Source organism: Eptatretus burgeri, chromosome 5, assembly GCF_056783735.1.
Source record: "Eptatretus burgeri isolate ZD-2024b chromosome 5, Ebu_testis_v1, whole genome shotgun sequence".
Lineage (NCBI taxonomy): Eukaryota > Metazoa > Chordata > Myxini > Myxiniformes > Myxinidae > Eptatretus > Eptatretus burgeri.
The window spans coordinates 123,391,433-123,413,262 of NC_140965.1; the positions used below are offsets into that span (position 1 = coordinate 123,391,433).

Below are 21,830 nucleotides of genomic sequence, written 5' to 3' on the forward strand. Positions count from 1 at the left end.
TTATCACCTGTGATGTACCAACGTTTGTTCACAGCATAAAAAAAATATCCATCGATATTTACTTTCTTCTCTGTTTCATATTTTGTGGGTCATCCACGCCTATCAGTGGTTCCCTTGTTATCTTATCCAGCCAGGTGTTGTACCACCAGGTGAGTGTCCAGGGGTGTTGCCCCGATGTTTAGAAGTTTATCGTCTGTTGTGGTTCACAATGCCATGCGGATTGCATATCAAGCCAAGGTATGGACATACTTAGAGTGGTCATAAAGCAGAAAACATGGTGTGCTTACTTGACCTTATATCCCATGTACGAGACACAAATGTTGATCTGAATTGTTGTACCACGGAGTACAGTAGTTTCATGGAGTATTACCGTACTCCATATTATCCACAACAAATTATATAAAACATTAAGTATTTTGTTTTAAATATTTTGCAGAAATTAAATCAAAAAATTGCAGAAACAAGACAAAAAAACCCATAAAAAGTAAATACATAGAGGGATGAAATCTCAAAAAAACAACCAAACAAGGTAGAAATGAGAGCACATTACTATACCCCAATACGACACCACAACCCTCTTATGGATTACCCTCACAACATATTTTGACATTTTACTTTTTTTGTAAGATTGTGACTGAATAACGTCAAAAGATGTTGTGATGGTAATCCACAAGAGGGTTGTGGTGTAGTATTGTGGTATCATAATGTGGTGTCATTCCTACCTTGTTTTGCTGTTTTTTTGAGATTTCATTCCTCTATGTTCTTACATCTTTTTTAAAAAAGTTTTTTTTTTTCTTGTTGTTATCGAAATCAAACATGATTTCTAATTCTGTGGACCTTGAAAGGGGTGATTGAAATATTGTGTGTATAAAATTGCACACATTTTCACACCTCCTCTCCTTTCTTTTTGACTTCCTAATTCCTTCACTGCTCCCCCCACCCACTATGCTCTCATATCTATGCTCAATTTTCTTTATTTTGCTTCCATTGTGCCCTTCCTTCTATCAATTCCCTTTCTTCTTATTTTACTGGCATAATAGGTTGATGGAAGCTCTCATTTGTATGGCCTTGCAAGATTACTTCATATCCTGCCTCTCTCAATCATACCACATCACAGAACAATCTGCCCGTCTGGTGCCTTCCCAGAGCCAATTGCCTGTAAGCCGTGGAGGGAGGGTGTTTGTGATGGCACTGAAGCATGCCCTGATGCTGGGAGCAGGTTATTCCAACATCTTGTCTGGAGAGCTGAACCAGATCCCTATGTACACAACAGCAGCTGTGGTGATGGACAACGTTTTGTGTCTGACCCTGAAGCTCCACCTCACCCTCCAAATGAACACTCACCACTCAGGTACTGCACTGCCTTTGGTCTTGAGATATTCATACTTCTTGAGTATGGAGGTCATGGAAAAGATGCTCAAAAATAACATTATCTTTGATCTTGTACAGTAGCACCTTCCCAGATAAATCCCAAATACATTAACATTTAAAAATGACTTTTACATCCTGTTTAAGAAAATCTCATTAATCTGACAGGTTCATCTCTCTCTGCATCATAAAAACCATTATACGTAAGCAATGCAGGTACAAGTCTCAATTGATTCCTTGTTGGGAAGTAAACATTCTCTCAACTTTGTAATACCTATTTTGTTGATAAAGAAGCATTAACTGTGATTGACAGTCAAAGGCTTTTTCCTGATCTAGAAAAACCAAACCAACATTTTTTTTTTCCTCAAGAGTGCAGATATCAATCATGTCACGCACAATAAAAATACTGTCGTGTATTGTTCTTTTTGGAACACGATAAGATTGATCAGGGTGAATAATTCCCCAATCACGGGTCTGAGCCAGTTGGTAAGAACCTTTGAGAAAATTTTATAATCCGTGCAAAGCAATGATATAGGGCGCCAGTTGCACGGTTGCTGAAGGTCACCTTTTTGGGGGACGAGGGCGAGTACAGCCCTGCAACAGCTTAATGGCAACAAACTCTATCATAGACCATCAATCAGAGCTTCAAGTGACTCAGGTCCCAGAAGGTCCCAGGAGGTCCCAAAAGGTTTTGTAAAGTTATACAGGCATTCCATCTAGACCAGTGGATCGTAACCTTTTTACCACCATACCCCCTCTAGTAGTTGGTCCTTGCCTGCACACCCCCCCACCCCCCACTTCACATCTTCAACCAAATAATTAAAAATCCCTCCTGAATTAAAAGGAAAAACTGAGTCTTCTTCAGCCGAGAAGTTGAACTTTAACTCAAGAAACTCCTCTTGCACTTCGTCTGAAATAGCAGCTACTTCACATTGAAATGGGTTCCTAATGAATTTCCAGGCTTCGCGCTTCTCATCTCTATCCGGAAAGTATCTGATGAATTCTGCTTTCAATTCAGTCAAATGAGTAATTATTTGTTTCTTTAACTCAAAATCAAGGTAACTGAATGAGAGCAGAATCCGTTAACAAAACTGCCTGTATTTCCATCCTGAATTCGACATTTCCAGAGGTCGAGTTTGGCCATGAAGGCTCAAATGACGTCATGGTGCATGATTATGTTAATGCTTTTCCCTTGGAGTTTGAGGTTGATGGCATCCAGCACTTCAAAGATGTCCACCAGGTAAGCGAGAGATAGCAAAAATCCTTCAGACTGGAACTTGTCATGGAGATCTGCTTTCTGCTGTGAATCTAGAAATGTTGCCACCTCTTGTCGTAGTTCATAAAGCCGTCCAAGCCTGTTTCCCTTCGAAAGCCATCGTACGTTTGTGTGGAAAAGCAATGCTTGATGTTCAGAATCCATATCCACACACAGCTGTTTGAAGAGATGACTGTTTAAGGCTCCAGCTTTGATGAAGTTGACTACCTTGATAGCCAGGTTCATGACATCCCTCATTTCAGCAGGAAGAGTTCTGGATGCCAAGGCTTCACGATGAAAGATGCAGTGCGTACCTATAGCAGATGGACTTTTTTCTTTCACTCTTGTTATGCAACCAGAATGCAAACCAAGCATGGCCGGAGCTCCATCAATACACACCCCTACCAGCGAGTCCCACAAAAGTTGATTTTCCTGGAAGAAGTTTGATATCACTTGAAAAATATCTGTTGCTGTTGTATAATTTTCTATTGGATGGCAGAAGAGAATTTCGTCTTTTACACTATTGCCTGACATGAAACGTGCATACATCAGTAGCTGAGAACACTGAACATCAGTAGTTTCGTCCAATTGGATGAAAAATACAGGAGAAGCTCTTTCTTGGTCGAGAACTTGATCTTTGATGTATTGAGACATTTCATCGATCTTTCCCTTGACGGTATCGTTTGATAGAGAGATTTGGGAAAGCTTGTTTGCACTATCCTTCCCCAGAACGAGCTCTGCTGCATGCAGTACACTTGTTTTTATGAATCTCTCTGATGCTATGGCTCTTTTTGCTCTTTGCAATCAACATGGCGATCTCATAGGATGCCTCAACAACCTTTGAAGCCTGTTGCCGAAATGCTCCACTGCTGTCCATCTTGGCTTGCTTCAAGGACTGCCTTTTTGTTTCAAAGAATGCCTTGGGTTTGGCAGCGAGAGCAGGATGCGTTGTCTTCAAGTGGCGTTCCAAGTGTGTGGGCCGCATGCCATCATTGCTCAGAGTCTTGCAGCATATTACCCACTGGGGTACCTCTGTGTCACCCTTTTGCAGGGACACATCCAAATCGAATATATTGGTCAAGATACTTCCGCTTTTTTGCACTCATTGTGAATGATTTAGTTTCAAATGGTTACTGCAAATCTGTGAATTTTTTTTTTTAATATTAAAATATAAATTTTTATATTAAATTTAAATAAATGTTCAATTTCAATACAAAAGCCTGGTGTTGGCGCAGTGGTTAGGGCAGCGGCTTGGGATCCAAAAGGTCCTGAGTTCAAGCCCCGTTGGGCCACTGAATTAATACACCAGGGTGTTGACTCAGCCTGTCATCCTTCTGAGGTCGGCGAAATGAGTACCAGTGTACTGGGCCGGTGTATACCCCGGTTAAAATAGGTGTACCATATCCCTGTGTCGCAAGAGGTGACCAGGGTTGCGTCAGGAAGGGCATCCGGTGTAAAACATGTGCCAAATCACTATGCGGATCATAATGATGATCCGCTGTGGCGACCCCTAACGGGAGCAGCCGAAAGAAGAAGAGAAGAAGTTAAATTTTAATACAGAAAACGGTAGGCCGAGTTGTGAATAGAAAACGAAAATTATTAAGGGAGATACTTTTGTTATTTTATGTTCATCACGATATTATGCAAATACTTTTTGAGAGGATTCCAAAAATAATTTGAGAAATTCCAACTTTTTTCTCCCGGCTCACGCCCCATCTGGAAATTACTCACGCCCCCCAGGGTAAGAGCAAATGATCTAGATTCTAGACCATGCCTGGTGTTGGCTTAATGGCTAGGGTGGAGGGCTTTGGATCCTAGGGTCCTGAGTTCCAATCCTGCTCAGCTGTTGAATTAATAACAGGTGGGGTTAACTCGACCTGTCATCCTTCCGAGGTCGGCAAAATGAGTGCCAGCATGGTGGTATACTGTGTCGGAATGGCGACCCATCCAGGATTGTGCCCAATAGCCAAGGAGACTGCTAAGGCAGCACCAAAGCTCTGCACAGAGTATGGTCCCAATCTCCTCTCCGACAATTAGACCAGAGGCTTTAGACCAGAGTATGTAGGGCAGCCTGAAATTCCTCCAAAGTTATTTCCTTGTCTAGTTGTAGACGTGTGGATTCTGATAAGGTGGGTAGGGAAGAAGTCAGGGATTCCACAATCTCATTATCAGTGCTCTTGGCATGGTAGAGTTTAGAGAATAATCCTTGAGTGAAACTCTGATGTCTTTTTGGCAGTGTGTTATTCTACCTTCCTTCGTCTTTAGTGAGGCTATCTGCTGACTTGTTTTTTTTTTTTCTGAACTTGTGCCGGAACGCCAAGGTCCAGTTAAGAAGGGTGCTGATGAAGTTCAAATGTACATTATAAAAAATTGGGTAACAAGTATGGCGGCCAATCGTGTCAAAGAGGAGTCAGCAAATGTACCTGTGGGTTGTGTAAACGACACAGAAGGGGAGTCACAGCCTGCAGAGGAAATGATTGTGCACATAGGTTCACGGAAACCTTTGAAAAGGACATTTTTAAACATTGGAAAGGAGGATAATGGCAGCAAAGTGTTAGGGGTACAAGTAGAAAATACTCCCAATGATGCTGACAGTGAGCAAAGTGGTGAGCGTAGAGCTAAGATCATGCCACCTGCTCACGATGAAAACAAAGATTTCTCCAAGCAGAGATCAGACTTGCAAAAGTAGATTAATCATTGATGATGATATTAATGGCGGCATTTCCAACCTCCTGCTTGAGGAGAATGAGAATGAGGAACCCAAGGTAGATGGTCTTGGACCAGGTAACAGAGAAGCAAAGCTTGTTGCTGAAACACAACTAAGTGACCAAGATTAGGTCAGGTCAGGAATGGGAGCATGCGCCAGAGCAGTGCGTCGCTGGGTCCACTTTCCGCGGTTACTCCAGGGGCCTCCATCTGGCCATCCCTCAGGAAAATGCCTGGACTATCCCCATCTCCATGAGATGCTGATCAACCTGCTACAACCACGAGGCACGTGGTCGGCCCATTTGACTACTGCACTCACGAGACTCCCTCGCTGAGAGAATCTGATGAGCAGGATCAGTGTTAGGAAAATGAGCAACATGTCCATACAGCAGCAGCTGATGCTCACTGACTATGCAGGTAACAAATCTCATTTGAGTCTATCTCAGCATCCACTCATTGGACCCAAAGTCTGACCATCGAGATCCAAGTATTCTCCAAAGAGACTTGGTCCCAAAGGAATTAAGACTCTGTCTTATATCCCTGGTTAGAGTCCAAGTCTCACATTAATAGAGCAAGACTGGAAGCACCAAGGACCTGAAGACTAGGACTTTGTCCTCCCGCACAGGTACCGACAGTGCCACACCCCTTGATCCAGTGAATCAATGACTCCACAGACCTGACCCAGATGTCTGATGACATCTGGCTCACAGCCAGCAGAGACATGAATATCACTGCCAAGGTATGTGAATCTCTCCATGACCTCAACATCTTCACCACCAATAGCTACAGACAAGATTGCAGCATCCAAGATGTTATTGAAAGCCTGGATCTTAGTTTTGACCCAGGAAACCTGTAATCCCTGTGGCTCCGACTCCTCATTCAACACATTGCGGGCCCCCAAAAGGATATCCAGATTCTTCGCAATGATGGCTGCATCATATGAAAATCAAGGTCAGAGATCTTGACATTCCAAAACAATGCACCGCAGCTTGATCTCTCCGAGATCCTCCACAGAATCCAGTCCATACAAGTGCTGAAAAGTGTGGGGGCCCGTACACACCCATCACAAACTCCAGTAATAAGTGGAAATAAGTCAGAGATGGTACCACCACATCTCACAGCACTCTCAATACCAGAGTAGAGTTCAGACATCAGATCGATCAGTTTGGTGCCACCCCACGAAGACCAAGCATCCTCCAGAGGGCATCCCGATTCAATGGATCAAACACTTTACAGAGGTCAACAAAAGCTGCAAGCAGCCCCTGCCAAAACCCAAAACTCTCGTCTGTGTTTGGGGAGGACACGAAGCACAAGGATACGGTCAATCCTTGACCTCTTTGGTGTAAAGCCTGACTGCTCAGGACGCTGGTGTTCAAGCAGATGGTGGCGAACCCTATCAAGAATTATCCAAGCAAAGACCTTGCCTGGCATTGAGAGCAGCGTCATCCTTCGGTAGTTGTTGCAGTCTCTGAGATCACCCTTCCCTTTTCAGAGAAGGACAACAAGGGTCATCTTCCAGTCAGTTGAGATGATGCCTGTGTTCCAGGCAGAGCACAGAACTGCATGCAACGACACGAGTGCAGCATTTCCACCAGCCTTGAGCAGTTCAGCATAGATGCCACATATCCCTGGAGCTTTACCCCATTTCAACAAGTTCACAGCTGCCTGTGTTTCCACAAATGAAGGTGGACCATAGTTGATTGGAGGGTCAATAATAGGGATTGTAACACCCCTGATGTCCAACTCGACAGCTGGAACTTATCTGTGCTGTCTGGTACAACCACTCAAAGCAACTGGCCTGGCGGGCCTTCACTTCAGACTCCTCTGTCAAGAGCCTACCACCCTCTTCCCTAACTGCAGAACACTGAGGGATGGGCTTGGACGAACGCAATGAGCGACTTACCCTGAAAGCAAGATGAGAGAATCACTTGACCTTCAAGGAACTCTACTCCTTCAAAGATTCCTCGCACATAGGCCTTCTTGTGCTCCCTGAACAACTCCCTGAACAGCTGTGCTCTGCCATTCAGCCTGGCACTGTGACTCTGGTCAATGGTATCTAGTGTCCCTTGAGAGACAAAATTCTTCTTTGCCCTATGGTGAGTATCAAGATATCTACCAGCAACATCAAGGACAGTGGTCTTGAAGGCACTCCACAACTCCTCAGGCTCCCAAAAAGCACCCAGACCCCCCAAATCTCCACTCAGCCTGTTCACAAACACCTCAACTACCCTCTCATCCTTGAGCTTGCCAACATCCAGCCTAAGATGGGATGGTACCATTCTCCTGGATTTAAGGTACAACTAAAGAGTTGCTACAACAAGCCGGTGGTCAGTATTGAGGAACTGAACACTCCGGTAGACCCTGCAATTTTTGATCATCCTCCAATGACCATCAACGAGGACATGGTCAATCTCCTTTGCCACACCACCAGCATTGGAATACCAAGTCCAGCGATGAGCTTGTGGGTGTTGAAACCATGAACCGGCCACCCTAAGTCCAAGACTTCTTGCAAATTCAAGGAACTTGGTGCTATTCTGGTCCACATTTCAAGCGGGAGAGTGTGTCGGAGTGGTGCTGAGGTGTCGTCCACCAGACGGCGGTCTCCTTGGATTAACCTGAGGCGGTCCCTTCGGGTCGGTGCCTGGAATGTCCTATCCCTAAGAGAGGATGATCACCTGTCTCTGTTATCATCTGAGCTCAAGCGTTTGGACATCGGGATTGCAGCTCTCTCTGAGGTTCGGAGACGGGATTGCTGCGAGATAATGGTGGGTGGTTACACCTACTATTGGTCTGGTCGCTCTGATGGTTACCATACCCAAGGAGTTGCTGTAGCTGTGTCCAATAAGCTGACCCCAATGATAATTGAGGTAACACCGGTCAACGAGCGTATTATGAGATTAAGGATTTGTCACTCCTTCAGTGTCATTTCCCTGGTCTCTGTTTATGCTCCGACTGAGGCGAGTGATCTCACCGTGAAGGATGCATTCTACGCCACACTCGAGTCTGTGGTTGATCAGTGCCCCAGACGAGATACACTTCTAGTCTTGGGGGATTTCAATGCATCGACTGGAACTGATAGGGACGGTTATGAGGTGTGTGTTGGTCCCCATGGGTCAGGAACTATGAACCAGAATGCCACTAAGTTCCTTGACTTTGCAAGAAGTCATGGACTTAGGGTGGCTGGTTCATGGTTTCAGCGCCCACAAGCTCATCGCTGGACTTGGTATTCCAACGCTGGCGGTGTGGCAAAGGAGATTGACCATGTCCTCATTGACGGTCGTTGGAGGATGATCTAGAACTGCAGGGTTTACCGGAGTGCTCAGTTCCTCAATACTGACCACAGGCTTGTTGTAGCAACTCTAAAGCTGCACCTTAAATCCTGGAGAATGGTACCATCCCAGCCGAGGCTGGATGTTGCCAAGCTCAGGGATGAGAGAGTAGCTGAGGAGTTTGCGAACAGGCTGAGTGGACACTTGGGGGGTCTGGGTACTTTGGGGGGTCCTGAAGAGCTGTGGAGTGCCTTCAAGACCACCGTCCTTGATGTTGCCGGTGGATGCCTTGGAGCTCACCGCAGGGCAAAGAAGAATTTTGTCTCTCAAGGGACACTGGATACCATTAACCAGAGTCGCAGGGCCAGGCTGAATGGCAGAGCTGAGCTGTTCAGGGAGCTGAGGCGTAAAACTGTACGTGCACTGAGGGTGGACAAGGAGGCCTATGTGCGAGGAATCTGTGAGGGGGTAGAGCATCACCTGTGGACAGGTGATTCTCGTCCTGCTTACAGGGGAATTCGCGCATTACGTTCATCCAAGCCCATCCCTCGGAGCACTGCAGTTCGAGCAGAGAGTGGTCGGCTCTTGACAGAGCAGTCTGAAGTGAAGGCCCACTGGGCCGGTTACTTTGAGCGGTTGTACCAGGCTGATCCCCCAACTGTCGAGTTGGACGTCAAGGGTGTTACAATCCCTGTTGCTGACCCTCGAATCAACTGTGGTCCACCTACGCTTGTGGAAACACGGGCTGCGGTGAACCACTTGAAACGGGGCAAAGCTCCAGGGATCTGTGGCATCCATGCCAAACTTCTCAAGGCTGGTGGAAATGCTGCACTCGTGTCGTTGCATGCAGTTTTGTGCTCTGCCTGGAACACAGGCATCATCCCAACTGACTGGAAGAGGGGCCTTGTTGTCCCTCTCTGGAAAGGGAAGGGTGATCGCCAAGACTGCAACAACTACCGAGGGGTGACGCTGCTCTCAGTGCCGGGAAAGGTCTTTGCTCGGATAATTCTCGATAGGGTTCGCCACCATCTGCTTGAGCACCAGCGTCCAGAGCAGTCAGGCTTTACACCAGAGAGGTCAACCATTGACCGTATCCTTGCACTTAGTGTCCTCACCGAACGCAGACGAGAGTTTCGGCAGGGGCTGCTTGCAGCCTATGTTGATCTCTGTAAAGCGTTCGATTCAGTGAATCGGGATGTCCTCTGGAGGATTCTTGGTCTTCGTGGGGTGCCACCAAAACTGATCGATCTGATGTCTGAACTCTACTCTGGTCCTGAGAGTGCTGTGAAGTGTGGTGGTACCATCTCTGACTTATTTCCAGTTGTTACTGAAGTTCGTCAGGGATGTGTACTTGCCCCCACACTTTTCAGCACTTGTATGGACTGGATTCTAGGGAGGATGTCGGAGAGATCAAGTTGCGGTGCGTCATTTGGGGATGTCAAGATCTCGGACCTTGACTTTGCAGATGATGCAGTCATCTTTGCGGAGACTTTAGACATCCTCTTGGGGGCCCTCGAGGTGCTAAATGAGGAGTCGGAGCCGTTGGGATTACGGGTTTCTTGGGTCAAAACTAAGATCCAGGCTTTCGGTGACATCTTGGATGCTGCTGTCCTGTCTGTGTCTGTTTGTGGTGAGGATGTTGAGGTCGTGGAGAGATTCACTTACCTTGGCAGTGATATTCATGTCTCTGCTGGCTGCGAGTCAGAGGTCAATAGACGTCTGGGTCGGGCCTGGGGAGTCATGGATTCACTGGATCATGGGGTGTGGCGCTGCCGGTACCTGTGCGGGAGGACGAAAGTCCGAGTCTTCAGGTCCTTGGTACTTCCAGTCTTGCTCTATGGGTGCGAGACTTGGACTCTGACCAAGGATCTGAGACGGAGACTTAATTCCTTTGGTACCAGGTCTCTTCGGAGAATCCTTGGCTATCGCTGGTCGGATTTTGTGTCCAACAAGCAGTTGCTGAGAGAGACTCGGATGAGATTTGTTACCTGCATAGTCCGTGAGCATCAGTTGCGGCTGTATGGACATGTGGCTCGTTTTCCTGACTCTGATCCTGCTCACCAGATTCTCTCAGCGAGGGAGTCTCATGAGTGGAGGAGGCCAGTGGGTCGACCACGTGCCTCATGGTTGCAACAGGTTGACCATCATCTCAAGGAGATGGGGATGGGCCTGGCATCTGCCTGGGGGATGGCCAGACGGAGGCCCCTGGAGTACCGGCGGAAAGTGGACGCAGCGACGTGCTGTTCTGGCACATGCTCCCATACCTGACCTGATTTCAAGACCCATGGGGACGAACACACATCTTATAACCATCCCTATCATTTCCAGTCTATGCGTTGAAATCCCCCAAGATGATAAGACTATTTCGCATGGCCCACTCATCAACCACAGACTCGAGCGTGGCACAGAATGCATCCTTCACGGTGAGATAACTCGCCTCAGTCAGAGCATATGCAGAGATCAGGAAATGACACCCAAGGAGTGACATATATTTAGTCTCATAATATGCTCGTTGACCAGAGTTATCTCAATTATCATTGGAGTCAGCTTATTGGACACAGCTTCAGCAACTCCTTGGGCATGGTAACCATCAGAGCAACCAGCACCAATAGTAAGTGTAACCACCAACCATGATCTCGCCGCAATCCGGTCTCCGTACCTCAGAGAGTGCTGCAATACCGATGTCCAAACGCTTGAGATCAGATGAAAACAGAGACAGGTGATCATCCTCTCTGAGAGATGACATTCCAGGCACCCACCCAAAGGGACAACCTCAGGTTAACCCAAGGAGACCGTCGTCTGGTGGACGACACCTAAGCACCATCACGACACACTCTCCCGCAATCTTGCCCGGGAATGTTACCACGTGGTGTCCCTCCTATCATTAAAGGTTGGGGGTCCCAAAGGCTTTGCCCCAATCCCGTCAACCGGTGGGCTCCCCTGCGAAGGGAAACTGCACAGGAGGTACTCCCAAGGAGTGGTTTTCAGATTTTTGTGATGCTTCTGGAATGTTTTGCAGAATGAATGGTTTTGCGGTGGCCAGAGTGCAATTCCTGCCACCAACCTCCGAAAAAAACAGTTTCCCAACTGCAGGAGGGCATCCGCAGACACAGTTTGGCACGAGATATGGATAGCCTTTGGCTCACAAGGAGTTCCTCCGCCTCTTTATCCTGCTGGGTGTCCATATCCAAACACCCTCCTCACCAAAAAACCTGGTGGGGGTGATGGTTTATTCGACGACATCCCGAACATGGAACAGGTTAGTGCAGGTTTATATGATACCTGTAGCAAGTCATGATGAACCAGTTGCAATGGCTGATGACCTTTGTTCCTCTTTTGGAGAAGTTTTGAGTGCACCTGAAGACGAAGAGGTGCATTCTGAAGTAGTTAAAGAAAATATTATTAGTTTTTTGAAAGAGACCTTTAGACAATGCAACGTGCGAATTTAAGATCATTTTCCGAATATTCAGCCCTTCATTGTCGCTGCAAAGCCTTTGCTGCGAGGGAAGGTCCCCAAGGAACCATAATTTCAGCGCTTAAGGAAAGTTGTCACAAAGGTAAATAAGGAATTAAATGAGGAAAGTGACTTCATTCCACAAAATAATGAATCATGGAATTGAATATCATATCTCTGAATAAATGGAGGTCATTCCACCTTACGGAAAGTACAAACCCTTCAAGCAATCGAGAAAGCAAAAGCTGATATTGTTTTATAACAAGAAACCCATGCTATGAATACTCAGGTAGCTGATTGGGTGAAACTATTCAAGGTGCGGTGGTGGTTCAGCGGGTTTCCTACACCTCGAGCCGGCGTTGCCATCTGCCTTAGTCACAGGTTGTGTGCTCACCAGGTTTCCTTCAAAGAAATCCATAAAGGGCATCTGATATCAGTAGAATTTCTTTATAACACTCAAACGATTATTATCATCAATGTATATGCACCAAGTGACCCCATGGAGAGAAAAATCTTTCTGTTCCATGTTATGGGACGATGTAAAAACTTTGGATGCAACTACTTTTATTTGTATTGTGGGAGATTTTAACTGTACAATGTGTCTTATAATTGATAGGAATGGCCATGAACTGCATGTTGCCTCCACGAAAGTGTGAGGAGACACCATCAAAAACTTCTGTTTTAAGGATGTGTGGAGGACGCAACACCCACTCTTGCGTTGTTGCACATGGTGTAGATGTAATGATGGCATTATGTCAATGGCAAGGCTTGATAGGTTTGATGTAAACAAGCCAATGTTAAATGTTGTGTCTTCTACCCAAATTGTGCCTACTGGTTTTACTGACCACAGTCTAATCTCAATGTCTTTTAAATTACCTTCTCCAACCTGTGGTTGCGCTTATTGGTCTCTCAATACTCGTCCTTTACAAGACAAGGGTTTCTATGATGCCTTTCGAGTCGTGTGGAAGAAAATTCGGTCTTCTCGATCTGATTTTGATAGTCTCCGGTTGTGGTGGGATATTGCATAAACCCAAATAAAAACTTTTTGCCAACATTACAGTTTATATAGCACCAAAAGCCAGTCAATATCAATTGATCGGTTAAAACGGGAAGTAGTATCCCAAGAACAGAACAATGATGAGGATGGGAAAGACACAGGTGACCAATTAATATGGGTTAAGAAAGCATCGCAAGAGGAGATCGTACGGCAACAAGCAATAGGTACCTTGGTAAGAATGTGAATGAGCTATTTAACATTGGATATGCCAAACAAGGACTTATTTAAATTAGAGACTTCTCTCAAATGGTCACAACAAATTCACAGTTTACTCACTCCCAATAGGTCCCTGGTAACCTCTCAACAAGCGATCAGGTGCACACTTAGGGATTTCTATTCTAACTTGTATTCTCCTCAGAACTTGGACAATGAGGTGATGCAAGAATTAATTGCTGGGCTCCCGAATGTCAAGGAGGATGAGCAACGCATGTTTGACTCCCCAGTTTCGAAAAATGAACTTGAAGCAGCTCTGAGGAGCCTCAAAGATGGGAAAGCCTCTGGAATATATGGCTTTCCAGGGGAATTCCATAAGACTTTTTGGAACATTGTGGGACCTGATTTACTCGACGTTCTTGATGAAAGCATACGTGATGGAGAACTTTCAGGGTCTTGCAGAAGAGCGGTCGGATGTTTACTGCCAAAATCTGGGAACCCTCAACTGGTGGAGAACTGGCGACTGGTATCTTTACTGTGTGCTGATTATAAAATTCTCTCTGAAGTACTTGCAAATCTCATGAAAACTGTTATCAGTTCTGTTATACATCCAGACCAAACTTATTGTGTGCCTGGAAGATCGATCCATGACAATATATTTTTGATAAGAGATATTATTTCGTGCAATAAGCACCTGTGTGATGACTTTGGATTACTGTTTCTTGATCAAGCTAAAGCCTTTGATCATGTTGATCACAAATACCTTTTTTTCTGTTTTGAAGGGAATGGGTTTTGGTGAAACCTTCATCTCTTATGTAAAACACCTATATCCTCATTGCCCATCCTATATACTATATACTCATTGTATGTTGAAAGTTAACAATAGGTTATGTTCTTCCTTTCCTTTTCATCGGGGTATCCGGCAAGGTTACCCTCTTTCTGGTCTGTCATACATCATTGCCCTTGAGCCACTCCTGCTGTCCATTAGACAGCAAATACCTCAGGGAATGAGAAGTACAGAACGAGCAAAATTTGTGCAGACGGCTTATGCTGATGATGTCTGTGTTTTAATTGGAAGTACAAACAATGTCTGCTTTATAGCGTTGTCTGAGAGATTTCTCTTCCAGTGAGCTGGAACTGAATGATGTACTTTCAGCCATCGGTAACATCGTTGGATCACATCCCATGCATGCTGCTTGTCGCATGAATAAGAAGTTTGTGGTGTTTGTGTTGGAGGAACACATGGTAGCAACGATAGTTGAGCATGGCCTGTTCATCGAACCGAACACTTACCTTTCTGTGTTCACTTTACAGGCCCCAACAGATAAGTTAATATTCGTAATATTCCACCATTCATGAAGAACCAGGACTTGTGTAACTAGTTAAATAAGTTCAGTAAGGTTCTGTCGAGGATCTCAATGGTGCCGATGCGAAATGTTAACGATACATTTAAGCACGTCATGTCTTTTAAAAGAGTGGTTTAGATGATGCTGAATGTCGTGTTGAGTGTAAAAATCAATGGTTTTGAATATAAAATGTATACCTCCTCAAAGGTAATGACGTGTTTTGTGTGTGGGGCTTATGGACATGTGAAGAGTGCTCGTCCCAATGCGGTTACACCGCAAGAAAGTGAAGGTGTGGTGAGGAACGATTCCTCCTCACCACATACTGATGGGGAGAAGGTGAATCCGCAGCTTTACCTTGCCCCCCACCGACTGAAGTGAGCGACACATTAGACTCGTCTACCCCGCCCGGCGTTGGGGAGAGGGTGATTGAACGTGACAAAATTAATCCTCCCCCACCAAAGTAGGAAGAGAAAGTGGTTGAATCCTTTCCTTTTCCATCCATTTCACAGGACAGTGTGGACGATATGGAGGTACCCGTCATGGATACCAGGAAAATAGGTCGAAATTGGTCAAACGTTGATGCCTTTGATGCTAAAGAGCAGAATAAGGTCCAGATCGTGTCAGGATTGCGGGACCTCTAAGGTACGTCCCACATCGGAAACCCCTTGGTGGTACCGGAGTTATGTGTGGGTGTGGAAGCTTCGCTTGCTCCACTTGCCGACTCTGAGCGGGACACAGAGAATAGTGAAGCGTCTCAAGATGTCTTGATTTGCCAAGCTTGTTCAGACGAGTTAATAATTGTATCTGACAGTGATGGGGAAATAGATAAAGGGGAAAGTCCCTGTGAAGTAAATGTTAACCTCTCCCTTACAGATGATGAAGGAGGGGAAGGTCATGGACAAGGCAAATTCAAAGGGATCTGTAAAGAGGGCAGAACTTTCTGTTCCCATTGGATCTCTTGAGCCAAAAATTTGTGTTCAACAAGTAATAGAGGAGGGCATAGATGAAGTATTTGATTTGGATGAAACCTGTTCTACCCCACATTTTAGTGCTTTATGTTCTCAAGAGGATGAGGGGGGAAATGACACAGCCTTAGTGTGTCAAGAAAATGTAATTAAATTCCAGGACGACACGTTTAGGAAAAGACATGTAAAAATCAGATTACTTCCCGAACCTACATGATTTCATTAAAACTGCAAGAAGTGTCATTCGTGAATCTTATCAGGTTAACATGTAAGATCCCCAATTTCAAAAGTTAAGGAAATGTGTTACGTTGGCTGGGTAGGAGTTTAAAGAATAACTGAGAGAATGGAGATGAATGTAGCCTCCCTGAAAATCATTGGAGGCTGCAATTGTGTGCGTCGTCACCAGGTGTTTCAGCTCTCAAAATGATAAAATTGATGTGCTAATGTGGCGTAGAATCAGTCTTCTGAGGATGAGTGGCGTAGAATCTTTAAAGGTTGTCTTTTTTTATTGAGTGCACTTGTTGATGCCAATTCTGGTGTGGCAATAGTGTTACATCCTAGACTCCAGCCTACGGAGATAACTTGTAAGGAAATTGGTAAAGGCTACTAACTGTCTGTGCAATTTGTCAGTAGTAACCTAAAGATTTGCATGACTAATGTTTACTGTCCTAGTGATAACCCTGAAAGAGGTGCCTTTCTGTACAAGTTGGCAGAGTTTGTAAGCACCATTGACTTGACTATGTTGGTGTGTCTGGGGGCTGACTATAACTGCACCCTCTACCCACAACTTGATTGGAACACTTGTGAGTCTCATCCACCCAGTGCAAGGCCTTTGGCACAACTTGTTACAAAGTTTAAACTGGTGGATGTGTGGCGGGTACAAAACCATAACATCCGTCAGTATACATGGGTTTGTACGTCAATAAATCTTCGAATGTTGGCTCGCTTTGACAGATTTTTTTTTTGTTAATCGTGAAATGGTAAATATTGTTAAGAACTCGTATATACGGCCGACTGGTTTTTCCGACCATCACATGATTGTTATGGTGTGTGGCTTTCCTCGTCATGTCTGTGGAAGTGCATATTGGACTTTTAATTTGAAACTTCGACAAAGTGCCCATTTTATAGAAGCTTTTAAAATGGTTTGGGAAAAATGCGAGTCACAAAAGGGTTCATACTTGAACTTAAGACAATGGTGGGACTGCACAAAGTCCCAAATGAAATGGTTTTGCCAACAATACTGCTCTTGGAGCACATGTCACACTCTTGGTGTGATATCTGCCTGAAAAAACGATATACTTATTTGTGAGCAGAAAGCTGAATGTCTAATGAAAATGTCCAGCAGTTGTCAGAGAAAAAGGACCCTTCTGGCTGAAATGGTGAAAGAGCGGGCGGCCAGAGCATTCGTCTGACGGTGGAACCAAAAAATCCAACTTGACAGACCAAACAAAGGGTTCTTCAATTTGGAGAAAGCGGTCAGGACCTCTCAACAAATCCATGCTTTGCACTCTTCTGGTGGTGTGTTGTTGACCTCCCAGAGTGATATCAAGTGTGAACTACAGGATTATTATTCTAAACTCTTCGCAATAAGAACTGTGAATGAGGAGAACAGGAATGCAATGCTTGAACAGCTCCCTTCTCTGTCTGAAGATCAACAACAACAGCTTGAGCCTGGAATTTCTCTTGGAGAACTTACTGCTGCTCTTAAGGATAGCAAGGATGGGAAAGCCCCTGGACTTGACGGCCTCCCGGTTCAATTTTACATGGCTTTCTGGGACATTCTATGCCCTACCCTTCTTGAGGTCTTTCAGGAGAGTATTGAACAAGGTGAATGCCACTGGGCTGGTGGAAGGCAGTTTTGGGCCTCTTTCCTAAGAAAGGAAACCTCCATGAGACCACAAATTGGCGGCCTGTGTCACTCCTCAACACGGACTATTAAACCTTCTCAAAAGCACTTGCAACCCGTCTAAAGGAAGTCATCTCTTTCTTGATTGGCACTGATCAATCATACTGTGTTCCAGAACGTTCCATATATGATAATGATTTTTTGGTGAGACTTGATCAGTCTGAGTCGAACTACATATCCTGGTTTCGGATTGTTACTTTTAGATCAAGAAAAAGCTTTTGGCAGTGTTAACCATTCTTTTTTGTTTGCTGTATTAAGGAGAACAGGGTTCAGGGGTAATTTTATTTCTTATGTTAAGTTATTGTACAAAAATGCATCTTGTCTGCTAAAGGTAAATAATAGTCTTTGTCACCCGTTCCCCTTTCAGCGAGGCATCCGTCAGGGCTGTGCGCTATCAGGCATGCTCTAAAATCTATCCATTGAACCTTTATTAGCTTTATTCCGGAACTCAGTGTTAGGAGTCTCTCTTTCAACAAACTCCAAAGTAGTTGTTTTAGCTTATGCTGATTATATTTGTGTTGCTGTCTCAAATCAAAAAGATGTTTCTGAGGTATCTCGTTGTCTTACCCAGTTTGAGCTCGCTTCCACTGCAAGGGTTAATTGGAATAAAAGTGTAGCTTTTGGGGTGGGCGATAGATCACTTTCCTCGGTCCTACCTGTTTTACAGGAGGAATGCAGTGGAGTCGTGAGGGGTTTACATATTTCGGCTTATTTCTAAGAGTTGAAGCGTACAAACAAAAAAATTGGGCGAACTTCCTGGAAAAAATCAATTGAAACTGGCAAGGTGGAAAAGATTGCACCAGCTTCTTTTGCTTAAGACACTGGTAAGAATGATAAACAGCCGGTGGTTCCATTTATTTAGCATAAAGTTATCCCACTCGAGCCTCCAAGATACTTGGTCATGGGCATTCAGAGGGTTCTGAGTGAATTTTTCTGGGGTGTCCAGCATTAGCTTGGCCCAGACGTGGTCTGCAGACCCCGAAATGCGGGTGGTCAAAAGCTGATGCATATCCCAAGTCGGGTAATGGCGTTTTGGATTTTCACGATAAAGTACTTACTGTACAATATGTACGTTCCTAGGCGACCTCTCACAAATGCCTGGCAACATAAAGCAGAAGGTCTCAAATATGACCGTGAACTCTTCCTCATCGACCTGCAACACGTTGATCTGTCTCAGCTCCCCAGTTTTCACCAGAGCCTTTTGAATGCTTGGAAAGTCGTAGGAGTGCAACGTTTAGAGGTGTCATACGATGCCCATAAGTTTGTGCATGAGCCATTAGTCCAGAATCCTTTATTCTCCGGAATTTAAACCTCCATGTCGTTTATGCATTGTTTCATCAGTGTTGGAATTAGCAGAGTGCGAGGCCTGTTGGAGCCATTCTTAAAAGCTTGGTTACTCGCTGGCTCACTTTCCTTAAAAATTGGTGTTCGTTCTGCTCGATTCGTGGAAAATATTTAGAAAACAGTAATTCAAACCTTTTATGGACTAAACGTTGGGTGGACTGGGGTGGATGAACTGGTGGACTCACATCTCTATTTCAGGTCAGGTATGGGAGCAACCGCCAGAGCAGCGCATCGCTACTTCCACTTTCCGCTGGTATTCCAGGGGCCTCCGTCTGGCCATCCCCCAGGCAGATGCCTGGCCCATCCCCATCTCCTTGAGATGCCGATCAACCTGCTGCAACTACGGGGTATGTGGTTGGCACATTGGCCTCCTCCACTCACGAGACTCCCTCGCTGAGAGAATCTGGTGAGCAGGATCAGCATCAGGAAAAGGAGCCACAAGTCCATACAGCTGCAGCTCACACTGAAGGACTATGCAGGTAACAAATCTCATTTGAGTCTCTCTCAGCAACCGCTCATTGGACACAAAGTCCGACCAGCGATAGCCAAGGATTCTCCAAAGAGACCTGGTACCAAAGGAATTAAGTCTCCGTCTCAGATCCTTGGTCAGAGTCCAAGTCTCACATCCACAGAGTAAGAATGGAAGCACCAACGACCTGAAGACTCGGACTTTCATCCTCCCGCACAGGTACCGGCAGCGCCTCACCCCATTGTCCAGTGAATCCATGACTCCCCAGGCCTGACCAAGATGGCTATTGACCTCTGACTCACAGCCAGCAGAGCCATGAATATCACTGTCAAGGTAAGTGAATCTCTTCACGACCTCAACATCCTCACCACAAACAGGCACAGACAGGACAGCAGCATCCAAGATGTCATTGAAAGCCTGGATCTTAGTTTTGACCCAGGAAACCCATAATCCCAGCGGCTCCGACTCCTCATTCAGCACCTCGAGGGCCCCCAAAAGGATGTCTAAAGTCTCCGCAAAGATGACTGCATCATCTGTGAAATCAAGGTCAGAGATCTTGACATTCCCAAAATATGCACTGCATCTTGATCTCTCTGACATCCTCCCTACAATGCAGTCCATACAAGTGCTGAAAAGTGTGGGGGACAGTACACACCCCTAACAAGCTTCAGTAACAACTGGAAATAAGTCAGAGATGGTACCACCACATCTCACAGCACTCTCAGTACCAGAGTAGAGTTCAGACATTCGATCGAACAGTTTTGGTGACACCCCACGAAGACCAAAATCCTCCAGAGGGCTTCCCGATTCACTGAATCGAATGCTTTACAGAGATCAACATCAGCTGTAAGCAGCCCCTGCCAAAACTCTCGTCTACGTTCGATGAGGACCAGAAGAGCAAGGACACGGCCAGTCGTTGAGCTCTTTGGTGTAAAGTCTCTATTTCCCTGAACCTCGTCTCTATTTATATATGACCTCGTCTCTATTTCCCTGAACTTCAAATTGCCTAGAAAAAACCAAGAGGGTGTGTTCTCCTTGAATTTAGAGGAAATTGGTGCGTTTCATGTCGTGGGGGAAACGGCTATCTCAAAGGTATGTTTAGAGCTGTGTATACCTGGTTTTACAAAACTGTTAAAAGAAACCGGTGGAATGAAACCATACCTGCTGGAGCTTTTTAAACTCCAGTTTGGAATCAAATGTGTAGTTCTCCAACTCTTGGACGAACAGGAGACGTGAATTGGAGACTGGCACACCAAGCCCTGGTCACACAGACATGACTTCATAAGTTTTACTCTTTTCCGATTTTTTTTGTCCCTTTTGTGACGTCATTGAAAATGTGCCCCATGCTTTTATTGAATGTAAGAATTGGTACTTCTCTTTCTCTTCCTTCAACAGCTATTCTATAAATTTAATTTTGTTTTTTCCTTTCCAGTCTTTATTTATGGAATTGAGGGGAGAAATAAGAGTAAACCAGTCCTCTCGTTTTTGTCTTTTCTGTTGGGCATTGCTAAACTGGCAATTTATAAAACCAGGAAAGCAAAATTGAAGGGGAAATAATGTAAATGTGCTTTTCTGCTTTAAAGGTATGGTTTTGGCATGGGTAAAAATGGAACGGCTTATCTTTTTGAGCTTGGACATTGTAACATCCCTGGGTCAGATTGCGGGAGAGTGTGTCGGAGTGGTGCTGAGGTGTCGTCCACCAGACGGCGGTCTCCTTGGGTTAACCTGAGGCGGTCCCTTCGGGTGGGTGCCTGGAATGTCCTATCCCTAAGAGAGGATGATCACCTGTCTCTATCATCTGAGCTCAAGCGTTTGGACATCGGGATTGCAGCTCTCTCTGAGGTTCGGAGACCGGATTGCGGCGAGATAATGGTGGGTGGTTACACCTACTATTGGTCTGGTCGCTCTGATGGTTACCATACCCAAGGAGTTGCTGTAGCTGTGTCCAATAAGCTGACCCCAATGATAATTGAGGTAACACCGGTCAACGAGCGTATTATGAGATTAAGGATTCGTCACTCCTTAGGTGTCATTTCCCTGGTCTCTGTTTATGCTCCGACTGAGGCGAGTGATCTCACCGTGAAGGATGCATTCTACGCCACGCTCGAGTCTGTGGTTGATCAGTGCCCCAAACGAGATACACTTCTAGTCTTGGGGGATTTCAATGCATCGACTAGAACTGATAGGGATGGTTATGAGGTGTGTGTTGGTCCCCATGGGTCAGGAACTATGAACCAGAATAGCACTAAGTTCCTTGACTTTGCAAGAAGTCATGGACTAAGGGTGGCTGGTTCATGGTTTCAACACCCACAAGCTCATCGCTGGACTTGGTATTCCAATGCTGGTGGTGTGGCAAAGGAGATTGACCATGTCCTCATTGACGGTCGTTGGAGGATGATCCAGAACTGCAGGGTCTACCGGAGTGCTCAGTTCCTCAATACTGACCACAGGCTTGTTGTAGCAACTCTAAAGCTGCACCTTAAATCCTGGAGAATGGTACCATCCCAGCCTCGGCTGGATGTTGGCAAGCTCAGGGAT

The 21,830-nt window shown here is 45.4% G+C and overlaps 1 protein-coding gene across 9 annotated transcripts in view; it reads left to right on the plus strand.

The window, feature by feature from the left end:
- The window catches only part of LOC147027271 (protein FAM13A-like), a 333,647-nt gene that overhangs the window by 221,172 nt on the left and 90,645 nt on the right, over positions 1-21,830 (plus strand). For all 9 annotated transcript variants that reach the window (XM_085883527.1, XM_085883526.1, XM_085883529.1 and 6 more), the window contains one exon: positions 1,147-1,351. In XM_085883527.1, the coding sequence (XP_085739653.1) occupies positions 1,147-1,351 (205 nt within the window). The remainder of the gene's footprint in view (positions 1-1,146; positions 1,352-21,830) is intronic.